Genomic DNA, 13913 nt, shown 5'->3' with positions numbered 1-13913 from the left:
CTACTCCGACTTGTCAGGCGTCTTGGTCGCCTGACAAGTCGTGCTCCATTCTGTGCTATCCGTTCTAATAGGAGCGCCTCAAGTCGCTCCGACTTAGAAAAAGGTCCCTGCGCTACTTTTGTCCGAAGTCGGAGCGACTTGCATTGACTTCCATTATGTGAAGTCCGTGCAAGTCGCGCCGAAGTCGTGGTGCACGGTGACTTGTTCAAGTCGCCCCGAAGTCGTGTCGCCATAGTGTGAACCGACTCTAAATGTGTTTCTCGTCAAAACTGTTTGCATTAGGTATATGTGAACAAAACAAACAAAAAACTGATTCATTTATGTCCATTGAATGATTTATCGGTCAGAACATGATGGCACGATCGTTTGCTTTCACGGACGAGTGTTTGTTTTGTGAAAATGAGCTTGAACGATTTTTCGTATAGTGTATGGCCAGCATTGGTCCGTAGGGTTCAATATTGAGTTGGCCCACCCATTGCAGCTATAACAACTTCAACTCTTCTGGGAAGGCTGTCCACAAGGTTTAGGAGTGTGTCTATGGGCTTGTTTGACCATTCTTCCAGAAGCGCATTTGTGAGGTCAAGCACTGATATTGGAGAGAATATCTGTACATCATTCTCACAAACGGGATGATTGTTCAGGCGTGATAAAATGATACATATGTATATATGTATGCATATTTGCAGTGCTGTATCTTGGCCTAGGCCAACAAGGCCCAGGCCTAGGGCAGCACTTTGCAGGGGGGCAGCAAAAAAGCTGCCCCCCCCCTGCACGGAAAAAAAACAGCCTTCTCCTGGCTCCCACACGAAAAGGGTCCCCATCGGCTTGCACTACACTTTTAGTATAGTGCCAGTCCTATGGGGCAAATCAGTCTGGCACCCCCATAAAGTGGTCACACTGCTAGCTGCCGGTACTGATGGGCACTAATAGGCTTCACTGATGGCTACACTGATGGGCACTGATATGATGCACTGATAGGCTGCACTGATGGCCACTGATCGGGCTGTACTGATGAGGCTGCACTGATGGGCAGTAATGAGGCTGCACTGATGGGCACTGATGAGGCTGAACTTATTGGAACTGATGAGGCTGGACTGATGGGCACCGATAGACTGGTTGTGGTCTGTGGTTTACAGATGACAAGGTGAGTCATAAACAGGAAGAGGTGTGGCCTTTACAGGAAGAGGTGGTTCATATTTAAATTAGGGGGTGCACAAGTTTATTCAGGCCTAGGGCAGCACAAAACCTAAATACACCACTGCATATATGTACAAGTCCACCAATAGTCCATACAGCATAGTCCACTGATCTGAAACAGTTGTAGGATGTAAATCTCCAAATGAAGCTGAGAGTTCTGATGAAGAGGGGTCACCCTCAAAACATGTCAGCTTCATTTGGAGATTTACATCCTACAACTGATTCAGATCAGTGGACTATGCTGTATGGACAATTGGTGGACTTGTGCATATATATGCACACATATATACATATATTCATATGTATATTTAATTTTATCACACCTGAACAATCATCCCGTTGGCGAGTATGATGTACAGATATTCTTTTTTATTAAAATTGTTGCAAAGGTAATGCACCCAGGCTGGTGTGCCCTCTGTATTTTTTCCTTTTAGAGTCCATTTGGGTTTCCCTGACTTCTTCCGGAGTGGCAGCACAGCGGTTTTACAGCGACTAAACAAGTGGATTCGCTCTTATACAAGACCAAGGCCATTAACAACTCCAAAGCGCAGGAGCATTTATTCCTTTTACTGATATTGGTGAGAAGATCTGGCTAATAGTCTCCGCTCTAATTTATCCCAAAGGCGTTCTATCGGGTTGAGGTCAGGACTCTATCGTATTCTATCGGGTTGAGGTCAGGCGTTCTATTGGGTGCAGGCCAGTCAAGTTCCTCCACCCCAAACTCGCTCATCCATGTCTTTATGGACCTTGCTGCATGCTAAAACGTGCGTCATTTGGGGTTAGATTAACAATGAATTGCAATGCAAGCATGACACGCATTTTTAGCATTCTTTGTACACGCACAAAATCATGTGTTTTAAGTGTTTTATAGTGTGCATGCAGCCTGGGTTCAGCACACAATTTTCAGCCTGGCTCCTTTGATTATTCAACTGGAGGATGATGGGCACTGAGAGGGCCACCTGCTGAGCACATTTCAGCTGGTTCATTAGGAACCAGCTTATATTTTATAAATCTACGGCTAGATTTACCTCCAATATTCTGCACAGAGACAGAGGGGTCAGAAGTGTGGGGCTCCAATTATTATGTCACAATTTCACAATTATCATGTCTTACCTGAGGCAGCTCTGCAACTATGCGGTCGCGCCGAACTGGAGGAAGCACGCTCATCGCTATCAGTGGTCAAAGTTCCAGCCTTTATGTTTAAATCCTTCATGACAGAACAAAAAAAATGATAATCAATTGTTAATATGCAAAGAAAAGAAATGCAGCACACTAACATCTACACATCAATACACATGAATGCACCAATGAAAAGACTTTCTAAATGTGATAATAATGGGAGTTTGCTATGCTATTGCTAATCTAAGCAAACAGGATACATTTTTAAGATAAAATGTAATTTATTGGTTAGAGGCAAAAAATATCAAAAAGTATGCCTGTATAAAGTAGATTAGGGCACAAGCTCCAAAGGTACAATCAAAGTCAAATTGTGGCTCTGTCCAGATAAGGCCCCTTTCACACGGGGCGGATCAGTTTTGACGGACTCCACTTGCTCAGCAGGGATCGCTCCGCTGATCCCCCTTGAACAGGCGAATGACAGGTCCATTTCCGCTCACTGTGCAGAGACGGAGCTGTCAGAGTCCTGCTTTCCTCTATGGGAGATCAGATGAAAAGGAACAGCTTGTCCGTTTTCATCCGATCCGACCTGCTGGACGGATGGCGAACATATCGCTATCCGTCTATTTTCAGTGGACAGTGTCGGATCGGAATGCTAAGCGGGTGTCCACTGACATCCGCCTCCCCATAGAGGAGATTGGGTGGCCCGATCGGGTCCATCTGAAAAATGGACAGGTGGACCCGATCGCTCTGATTGCATGAAAGGGGCCTTGAAGTATTACTAAAGGCAAAACGTTTTTTTCCGTTTTGGATAGAGTGGAGAAGGATTAGAACCCCTGTCAAGTTTTTTTTATTGCCGTCCCCATTAGGGAGATTCGTCCTCTTTCTAAATATCCTGGTAAATATTATCACAAAATAAAAGAAAATTCTAAATTTTGGGTTGTCATAAAAACAGAAATCTTCTAATGGGGACACTAGGTCTGGTGACAACCAGGAATTGCCTCATTTAGGAGGGATTTCCTTTCACTTCCTGTTTTGGCTATGGGACAGGAAGCGAAGGAAAAGCTTTGTAACTAGGCAACGATAGCAAAAAAAAAAAAAACTGACAGAAGTTATAACCCTACCTTACGCCAAAATGCAAAAAAAAAAACATTTTGCCTTTAGGGCTCTTTCACACGGTCCGCCTCCGTAGGCGGATCCGTGTTGCTCAGCGGGGATCCCCGCTGAGCCGGCGGATGACAGCTCCGTCTCCGCTTGCAGAGCGGAGAGGGAGGTGTCTCAGCCCCTGCTGCCCTCTATGGGGGATCGGAGGAGAGCGGACCGCCTGTCCGCTCTCATCAGATCCGATCCGATCCGAATACTGAACGGATGGAAAAATAGGGTTTCCATCCGTCCAGATTTCACGCACAGGATCGGATGCGGATGGCAGCGGGTGTCAGCGGAGGTGTCTCCGCTGACACCCGCTGCCCCATAGAGCTGCATGGAGGATCCGATCAGATCCGCCAAAAAAACTGACAGGCGGATCTGATTGGACCGCCCGTGTGAAAGAGCCCTAAGTCTTACTTTTAAAGATAAATTCACAGTTTCAGAAAAAAATGAAAAGGTGAACACCCTACGCCCTCCCCAACCTTTCCCGCTGTACAGACCTCTGCGGGTGAAGAGCTGCCAGTGCCACACAGTCAGTGTAGCCATCTGAGGAATGTAAGGAAAAGGGGAGCAGTCTCTAGCCCACCTTATCCTCATGGGATGGCGGCGGGAGAGTTCGGTTTAAGTCCCCCCTTGTTCTTCCCATCAATTTTCTTCCCCTAGTAACATCTTCCCTTAGTGATAACTACTCATAGTAACTCAAGTCCCAGTAACTGCTTTAGAATTGGTCAGCGCCTCAGGTAAGGGTCACCAATGACCTTTGCAGGGGGCTTGACTTTTCCTGGTTTTCTCCTTTAGGGGTATATTAAAGGGGTCTTAATAGCTGGAGCTCAGTCACCTCAGAGGATCACCTTAAGGAGCAAGATCTGTGCTGTTACCCTCCCCCCTTTTTCTTGTCACAAACTATATTATGTGGTGGTGTCACTTTTGAAATGTTCAAAGGAGGACGGCGTTTACATTTTATTATATGTTGACGTTTTTGTTATTATTTGTATGTTGGGAAAATATATTTGATTGATTTAATGCTGAGACAACCTGAGTCATGGTGTCTAGGTTGGGAATTTTTATGTAAAGTTTTTTGTGAATGTTTATATTTAACTTTTAAACCAATAATAAACAGCCGCTCCTTAAGACCCCGTTCACACTGGAGCGACCTGTCAGGTGACCTGGTCGCCTGACAGGTCGCCGTAGGTCGCCTTCCATAGAGAAGCTGTGGACCCGTTCTAATAGGAGCGACACAAGTCGCTCCAACTTAGAAAAAGGGTCCGAGCTTCTTTGGGGCGACCCGGAGCGACCTGCATAGACTTCAATGAAATGAAGTCCGTGGCGGCCGCTCCGATGTCGCGGTGCGAGCTGCGCATCGCGACTTGTGAGGTCGCCCCGGCAAGTCGGATCGCTCTAATGTGAACCGGCTCTTATTGGGTCTGATTTACTAAAATGAAGTAAACATAAACAGCCAGTCATATACAAGAGAATTTAAAAAAAAAATATGACTGATTCAAGTCACTTCAACTCACTTCACAATTTAGTAAATGAAGTCCTTTATGTTAAGATGTGACGCCAATTGCTGTATGGACATAAAATAACAGCATTGGATGATGCCAGCCAGGGCATCGATCTGACAGATGGGGAAACATTTGAGGATATTTACTTTGAGGCTGCTGATTAGAGATAATCCATAAGTGCAGGGACTTGTGGAACCCTGTGGAGATCTCCCTAGACATGCACTGCCCTGTGAATGTCAAGTAAATACATTCTGACCAGTGCTGTACATTGTCCATCAGTGTCCAAAAACAAAGTAATCGTAAAGGGTTTTTTAAATGAAAATAACAAACATATTATAATACTTACCTGATCTGAGCGATGGTTTTGCACAATTAGTTTTGAAAGCAATACCAGAAATATGTGGGACCAAATCTAAGAAGCAAGTTGGCCAGTGCCGCTGTGTCCGTGTTCACTGGAATATGTGCTTACTTTGTGGTCATAACTGCCCAGCCAATTAATTATTTACTCCATGGTTGCTACGTCTGAATGACAGCATGCCAAACATACTATTGTCATTACGCATGAGGAAGCAAATATTATTTTTGCATTTCTTGCTCCAGAACAATCTTTAAAAAAATGCAGCCATTAAAAGATGTCTAGTTTTATATATCTGTATGAAAGACAACCTAGAGGTTGGTGTGTATGGGGGAATTGAGTCATTTTCATTCATTCAATCATGCAGGTTAAACAAAAGAAAATAATTTGTGTATTCCCAGCTTCACCTGTATTGGTATCTAAAATGTATATCATTCTCTTACTCTGGCAGGGTACCCCATGACTAGATGTGCGATAGGGTTCTTGCTTAAAAATGACATTGTATATGACAATACATGTTCAGGGCCGGTGCAAGGATTTTTGTCTACTTAGGCGAAAGTGCTTTTTGCCGACCCCCCCCCCCCCCCCCATCCATCCAGCACCCCCTCCCCACACCATTCTCCCGCCACACCCACCATTGTGACAGGAGGGCAGTGTGACAGGAGAGGGGTATCTGGGCAGTGGGACAATAGGGGGGCTGTGGGACAGGAGGGGGGCAGCGGGACAGGAGGGGGGCAGTGTCACAAAAGGGAGGGAGAAGGACCGGAGGGGGGCAGCGGGACAGGAGTGGGCAGTGTCACAGAAGGGAGGGAGCAGGACAGGAGTGGGCAGTGTCACAGAAGGGAGGGAGCAGGACAGGAGTGGGCAGTGTCACAGAAGGGAGGAAGCAGGACAGGAGTGGGCAGTGTCACAGAAGGGAGGAAGCAGGACAGGAGTGGGCAGTGTCACAGAAGGGAGGGAGCAGGACAGGAGTGGGCAGTGTCACAGAAGGGAGGGAGCAGGACAGGAGTGGGCAGTGTCACAGAAGGGAGGCAGCAGGACCGGAGGGGGGCAGTGGGACAGGAGGGGGGAAGGGTCACAGAAGGGAGGCAGCAGGATAGGAGAGGGGCAGGAGGTGGGCACCAGTCCTCCCAGATCTCCCCTGTCCTACAGTGACTCCTCTAGATATTGTCAGTGTGTATCTGGTGCCCTTTAATTACCACTTATATGGTCACACTACAGTCAATGTGCACGAGCCATACAGACTAAGGCCCGCTATAGATGGACCAAATTTCTCAAAACAAATTCGCTCAATTCCCCCATCAACACAGACAGTGTTGACAGGGGAATCTTTCCCACCAGGCCATTGTGTTCTCCTGACTGGGGTGAGGCAGGGTGGAGGAAACTGTCCCAGCCGGAGAACACAGTGATTATTGCTAGCGGCTATAACAGCCGCTAGCGATAATTTCATGTAAAATCTGGGAGGCTGGTTGTATGATCAACTTGTGTACATTCAGCCTGTCCATACATGATTCGAACCATCTATGGCCGGCTTAAAGCAGTATCCCAGTCTAAGGGCTCATGTCCAGGCATTCAGGTGCGTATGTTTTTTTTTTTTTTACGCCTCTAAACGCAGCTTTATTATTGTCAACGTGTCAATACTCATTGTGGCATTTAGATCTGTATTCTAGACCAGGGTTCAGGGGACTTACAAAAATGCCCAAAAACCCATATTCTGGGCAGAGCGTAATGGCATAATTTACACACGTATGTGCCTAAACATGTTTAAACATACACAAGTATGTGCGATAATTCATTCTAGTGGATTGAATAAATGAGTATTCTAGCCACCAGACTAAATGCATGCTCATAGGCTTGTAAGTGTTGTATGCGCATAAACACCATTACACAAATTCAATAGGCTGGATGTTGCTGCCTGCTTCTGGGAACAAATGGGCAGTTGTGGCCAAACAAAGGAAACAAATGGGCAATTGTGACAATACTTGGGTAACAAATGGGATATACATTGGCAACTAAATGCAGAGACAGCCCAGTCTGCCTCCCCCATCTCCTTTATCTCTTCCCCCCACATGCTGTCTTCAGCTCCTATGGACACAAGTGTCCTCCATTGGTCAGTTGGTCAGATGTTGGAGAAGAGCAAACAGAATCCACCTAATTCCAGCTTTTTGGGCACAGTGTAAATCCAGTCTAATTGGAGAGCCAGCTAGAAGGCCTAAGGGGACTATAAATGGAGAGCCAGCTAGAAGACCTAAGGGGACTCCCAGTGACCCGGAGATCTGGTGATCATTGTTTTGTGAGAGTTCTAAATGCTGCTCTATAAAAACCTGTAGAAAACAGAGGGGGAGGCGTCAACTAAGTGTAGTATTACTGAATCATCATTTATTGCACGAGCTTAATAAAACTTACAAGAAGCAAGGGAAGTTCATGCTCATCATTATACTGGTTAGTCCTGGCGATTCCCACCATCCACCCAAGGTCCAAGAGGCTGGGTTGCCGGATGGGGTACCTCTCCATCCAGGGATGGAGTCCGAGGACTCCACGTGGAGTCCTCTGCTATCCCTGGACAGAGAGGTACCCCATCCGGCAACCCAGCCTCTTGGACCCGTGTGTGGACTTGTCATGCAACTTTGCAGTCCCAAGTCGGAGGAAGAGTCACACAAGTGTGAAAGGACCCTTAGCACAAAAAGAAATCTATAAAAGAAAGAAAAGTAGGCGCAACACCTAGTGCATTACACATGGTCACCATATAAAATATTTATTAAAATGCCAAATGCATACTCACAGAAGAGAAGAATGTAAAATCGCATTAAAAGATTCCACCACATGTGGAATGGAACTTTTCAATGCGATTTTACATTCTTCTCCTCTGTGAGTATGCATTTGGCATTTTAGTAAAATATTTTATATGGTGACCACGGGTAATGCACTAGGTGTTGCGCCTCCTTTTATTTCTTTTATGCATCCCAGTTGGAGTTCCCCGCCTGAGGAGAGCAGCGCGCCGGTGTTCCGTGAAAATTCCCTACCCTCGTCACTTCCGGTGCACCTACGTCATTGAACAGCTGAGCAGCTTAGCAGTGCGCATGCTCTAAGCTCCGGAGGGTAGGGAATTTTCACAGGGTAGGGTTTTTTAACGTTACACTGCATCAGCTGTTGCCGCGGTTACATTAAAACATCTCGGCTGCAACATTAAATCATCACCGCTCCTACCCCTGTGACTTCCCTGATCTCCGCTACTAAATGTAAAAGCGGCGGCGGCTCTATGAAAATATAAATCACGGAGCCGAGATCTCCGTGATTTATATTTTCATACACCCGCCGCTTTTACATTTAGTAGCCGAGATCAGGGAAGTCACAGGGGTAGGAGCGGAGATGATTTCATGTTGCAGCAGGGAATGTACCCGTGGCAACAGCTGATGCGGTGTAACATTACAACACACTACCGTGAAAATTCCCTACCCTCCGGAACTTCGAGCATGCGCACTGCTAAGCTGCTCAGCTGTTCCATGACGTATCCGGAGCTGTGAGCATGCGCAGTGGGAAGCTGCTCAGCTGTTCCATGACGTATGTGACAGGAAGTGACGAGGGTAGGGAATTTTCACGAGGTAGGGTTTTCTTAACGTTACACCGGTCTTCCCCTTCGGAGTGAGCGCTTGGCTGAATTGATTGTTTAAAAAGAAATCTATACTTGTACGGTCAGCACTACTCAGACTTCCTGTTGCATCTCTGGGACGCAGAGAGCAAAAAATAAACTTTCAGGGCTACTCCATCCATTCTCTATCCAAAACAAATTAACCAAAAAAAAAAAAAAAAAGTTTTTGCCTTAAACCCTGGTTCACACCAGTGTGGCTTTGAAATCGTGCTACTTCAGCACGATTTCAAAGTCGCAGATCAGTGCGATTTGGACCTCCGATTCATTGCGGCTTCATTTAAGAGAAGTCAACGCAAGTTGCAGTGAAATCCCAAAAAAGTAGCGAACAAACCTTTTTCAAAGTCGCTGAGACTTGAGTCACAAGGATTTGAACAGTTCCATTTCTGACAATGGGCTGCGACTTGTCATGTGGTTTTGAACTGTTAAATGGCATGACAAAGGAATTCCATGGTCCCAGCATACACTTTCATTATGTAACAGCAGTGTTGTAATGGCAAGACAAACAATAGTAATTTTTGACAATAGAATATAATCTTACTTGAAAAATCTCCCTTCATGTTGTGAGTGCTGCCAGTCTGCTGGTCACAGCTTTCCACAACTTCCTGGATTCCCAGCATGCTTTGCAGCTGTTTACGTTCAAATTCTAAGGACTATATATCCCATGGTACCTTGCTGCCTGCAAGTACTGACTCTGCCTCCTGAAACTCCTCCTCTCAGCACCTCTGTAGATCAGAAGGCAGGCTCTGAGAAATGTGTGACACAGCAGTACCTACCTGCAGGCCCGCAGGGCATAGTGACTACGTGTCACAGAATTCAAGGAAGAAAATGTGTGGGGATCTTCTCTAATCATGTTTACAAACTTCAAGAGTCTTTATAATAAGAGAAGTAGGCTAGAAATAATTGAAATTCAGGCTCCATTCACACTTGTACAATTTGTCATGTGACTTTGGACATCAAAGTCGCATGACAAATCGCATCCCATTCTTCAAGTCGCCGCATCTTTGAAAAGGTGCCTGCACTACTTTAGTGTGATTTTTGAATGTGACTTTGATCCACAGAATGTAAAGTCGGATCAAAATCGCACCAAAAGTCGCTGGAAATCGTGCGACTTCGGAGAGGCGCTTATGCGAATGGAGCTTAAATGTGGTGATGAAAATATGATTTTACGCTTTGATGAAAGATAAGCTTAAAGTACTGTTCACCTTCCGTCCTCGGTCCCCGCTGTATGTACTTCCAGGGCTGCTGAACGCTCATCCACCTCCTCTCTGTGCAGTGCTTCCAGGATGGACCAAAGTGATTCACTGTGAGAGAGCAGTCCAATCAGAATGGACCTGGTCTGTCCTGGAAGCACTGCACGGATGTAAGTACAGCAGGGGGGTGGGGAGGGTGTACGGTGTTGGTTTACCATTGGTTTGACAAATCGCACCCCATTCTTTTCAATGGCACCCGTTCAAATCAGTGCAACTTCAAGTCAACTTTGAAAAGGTGCCTGAACTACTTTGGTCCATAGAATGTAAAGTCTGATCCGAATCGCACACCAAAAGTCACTGGAAATTGTGCGACTTTGAAGAGGCACTTATGCAAATCGAGCCTAAATGTGGAGATGAAAATATGATTTTACACTTTGACGAAAGATAAGCCTAAAGTGGAACTGCACTGCATCTGAGCACCACAAACCAAAAATGCTATTTAAATCATTTGTATTATTCAAAGCAATCTCCCCCATCCATCCATGTCTCCATGCTTTATTTTGCTGAGAAATCATTTTGAAAAACACACCCCTAGCTTTCTAGTTATGGCCATCTTGAGTAAGGGCAGATGATTCATGTATCATTTACCTCCTGGAATCCATCTGCCCTTAGCTCAGGCATAGGCTGAGCTGAGAACCCTCCCTTCTCTACTGCAGACCCCTGGGATGTATGACATAATTTCCCTAGGCATGGAAACCAGGAAGAAATTTAACAAAAAAGTTTAAAACAAGTAATAACGATATACTTTCCTATCTATTTACTAATGCTAACAAGGATTAAATAGTCCATGTTGACTGAGAGAGTGAAGTTCCGCTTTAAAGTGTTAGTTCAACTTTACAGAAACACCGTCCTGGTCCCCGCTGCATGAACCTCCAGGGCTGCTGGACGCTCATCCACCTCCTCTCTGTGCAGTGCTTCCGGGATAGACCAAAGCGATTCACTCTGACGGCGCTGTCCAATCAGAATGGACCTGGTCTGTTCTGGAAGCACTGCATGGCGCTGGCCAATCAGAATGGACCTGGTCTGTCTTGGAAGCACTGCACAGCGCTGTCCAATCAGAATGGACCTGGTCTGTTCTGGAAGCACTGCACAGTGCAGTCCAATCAGAATGGACCTGGTCTGTCCTGGAAGCACTGAACGGTGCTGTCCAATCAGAATGGACCTGGTCTGTCCTGGAAGCACTGCACGGCACTGTCCAATCAGAATGGACCTGGTCTGTTCTGGAAGCACTGCACGGCGCTGGCCAATCAGAATGGACCTGGTCTGTCCTGGAAGCACTGCATGGCGCAGTCCAATCAGAATGGACCTGGTCTGTCCTGGAAGCACTGCACGGCGCAGTCCAATCAGAATGGACCTGGTCTGTCCTGGAAGCACTGTCTGGCGCTGTCCAATCAAAATGGACCTGGTCTGTCCTGGAAGCACTGCACGGCGCTGTCCAATCAGAATGGACCTGGTCTGTCCTGGAAGCACTGCACAGCGCAGTCCAATCAGAATGGACCTCATCTGTCTTGGAAGCACTGCACGGCGCTGTCCAATCAGAATGGACTTGGTCTGTCCTGGAAGCACTGTCCGGCACTGTCCAATCAGAATGGACCTGGTCTGTCCTGGAAGCACTGCACAGCGCAGTCCAATCAGAATGGACCTGGTCTGTCCAGGGAAGCACTGTCCGGCGCTGTCCAATCAGAATGGACCTGGTCTGTCCTGGAAGCACTGCACGGCGCAGTCCAATCAGAATGGACCTGGTCTGTCCTGGAAGCACTGCACAGCGCAGTCCAATCAGAATGGACCTGGTCTGTCCTGGAAGCACTGTCCGGCGCTGTCCAATCAGAATGGACCTGGTCTGTCCTGGAAGCACTGTCCGGCACTGTCCAATCAGAATGGACCTGGTCTGTTCTGGAAGCACTGCACGGCGCTGGCCAATCAGAATGGACCTGGTCTGTCCTGGAAGCACTGCATGGCGCAGTCCAATCAGAATGGACCTGGTCTGTCCTGGAAGCACTGCACGGCGCAGTCCAATCAGAATGGACCTGGTCTGTCCTGGAAGCACTGTCTGGCGCTGTCCAATCAAAATGGACCTGGTCTGTCCTGGAAGCACTGCACGGCGCTGTCCAATCAGAATGGACCTGGTCTGTCCTGGAAGCACTGCACAGCGCAGTCCAATCAGAATGGACCTCATCTGTCTTGGAAGCACTGCACGGCGCTGTCCAATCAGAATGGACTTGGTCTGTCCTGGAAGCACTGTCCGGCACTGTCCAATCAGAATGGACCTGGTCTGTCCTGGAAGCACTGCACAGCGCAGTCCAATCAGAATGGACCTGGTCTGTCCAGGGAAGCACTGTCCGGCGCTGTCCAATCAGAATGGACCTGGTCTGTCCTGGAAGCACTGCACGGCGCAGTCCAATCAGAATGGACCTGGTCTGTCCTGGAAGCACTGCACAGCGCAGTCCAATCAGAATGGACCTGGTCTGTCCTGGAAGCACTGTCCGGCGCTGTCCAATCAGAATGGACCTGGTCTGTCCTGGAAGCACTGCCCGGCGCTGTCCAATCAGAATGGACCTGGTCTGTCCTGGAAGCACTGCACAGCGCAGTCCAATCAGAATGGACCTGGTCTGTCCTGGAAGCACTGTCCGGCGCTGTCCAATCAGAATGGACCTGGTCTGTCTTGGAAGCACTGAACGGTGCTGTCCAATCAGAATGGACCTGGTCTGTCCTGGAAGCACTGCACGGAGGTGGGAGGGGGTGAGGTGTTGGTTTACCGTTAACCCTTAACTCCAAGACGCTGAACGCCTGTCCTGTTTGCTTCCATAACACAAGGACCTGCGCGGGTTTCCAAGCAATCCACTAAGGAAAGACAAAGTCACGTCTCCACCTAAAATATGGAAGAGACACATAGGAATGCGATTTATTCCACCCTCTGTAGAGAAGTAGCTCTAACCCTTTCCTTACCTCACCCAGCAAACATGTCAGTATAATCCCAATGGGAGCCGGAGAGTCATCCCAGAACAATGCAGGACAAAGCCGGAGAGGGCTCAGTAATATGAGAGCAGGAAATTCCAGGAGATCTGAGGCACATGGAGCACAGGCAACACCACATCACCACTCACTACACACAGGCATGGCAACAGCTTGGAACAACACAAGCAACAGCACATCCATGACTGTGCACAGCAAGAAATCCAATCCAGGAGAATAGAGACATGGAAGAGAGGAAACTGCACTCTACATTATTACATGTCTACAGACAGGAGGAGGATCACAGGGCTCCAGACACCCTGGCAGACAGACAGATGGGGGATCAGACTTACCTGGTACCCTGTACAGATCTGGAGGGATCCTTGTGATCGGAGGAAGGGATCACACATCTGCTTCTCATCAATCCCAGATCCCTCCCCTGTGCTGACTCTGTTCCTCTCTGAGGTCTATGCTGGGGGGTTTGCATTGACTAAGAAGCCCCAGAAGCTGCTGAGAAGTTCCATGCTGGGAGGAGAGATGGAGGAGGTGAGAAGGATGGAGATCAGCCCTCTCCCCTCCCCCTTCTCATCCATCCCTCCATAGACCTGTTACTTCTCACATCCAGCCTACCACTGACTTCTATGGAGACAGCCTGTGCTGACAACACAAACCAGCACTGCTCAGGTTTGATCTTAAGGCTGGGTTCACACTATTGCAATGTCAGACATCGCGTGTGATTCACA

General features: G+C 47.5%; 1 protein-coding gene across 3 annotated transcripts in view; it reads right to left on the bottom strand.

Annotated features, from left to right (window-relative positions):
• The window catches only part of RAB34 (RAB34, member RAS oncogene family), a 72873-nt gene extending 59177 nt beyond the window's left edge, over positions 1 to 13696 (bottom strand). For 2 of the 3 annotated variants that reach the window (XM_082247076.1, XM_082247078.1), the window contains exons 1-2: positions 13524 to 13696; positions 2311 to 2404 (exon numbers count right to left, since the gene is read on the bottom strand). In XM_082247076.1, coding sequence (XP_082103202.1) covers positions 2311 to 2364 — 54 coding nt within the window. In that variant the 5' untranslated portion in view covers positions 2365 to 2404; positions 13524 to 13696. Of the gene's footprint in view, positions 1 to 2310; positions 2405 to 13164; positions 13247 to 13523 lie in introns of those variants that run through there. The other variant, XM_082247077.1, reaches the window with a different exon arrangement.
• Between the last annotated feature and the right edge of the window lie 217 nt (positions 13697 to 13913).

The sequence above is a fragment of the Pelophylax lessonae genome (genome assembly GCF_965119305.1).
Source record: "Pelophylax lessonae genome assembly, chromosome: 2".
Classification (NCBI taxonomy): Eukaryota; Metazoa; Chordata; class Amphibia; order Anura; family Ranidae; genus Pelophylax; species Pelophylax lessonae.
Note: the sequence above shows the minus strand (reverse complement) of the source record. Positions and strands in the feature narration are given on the sequence as shown.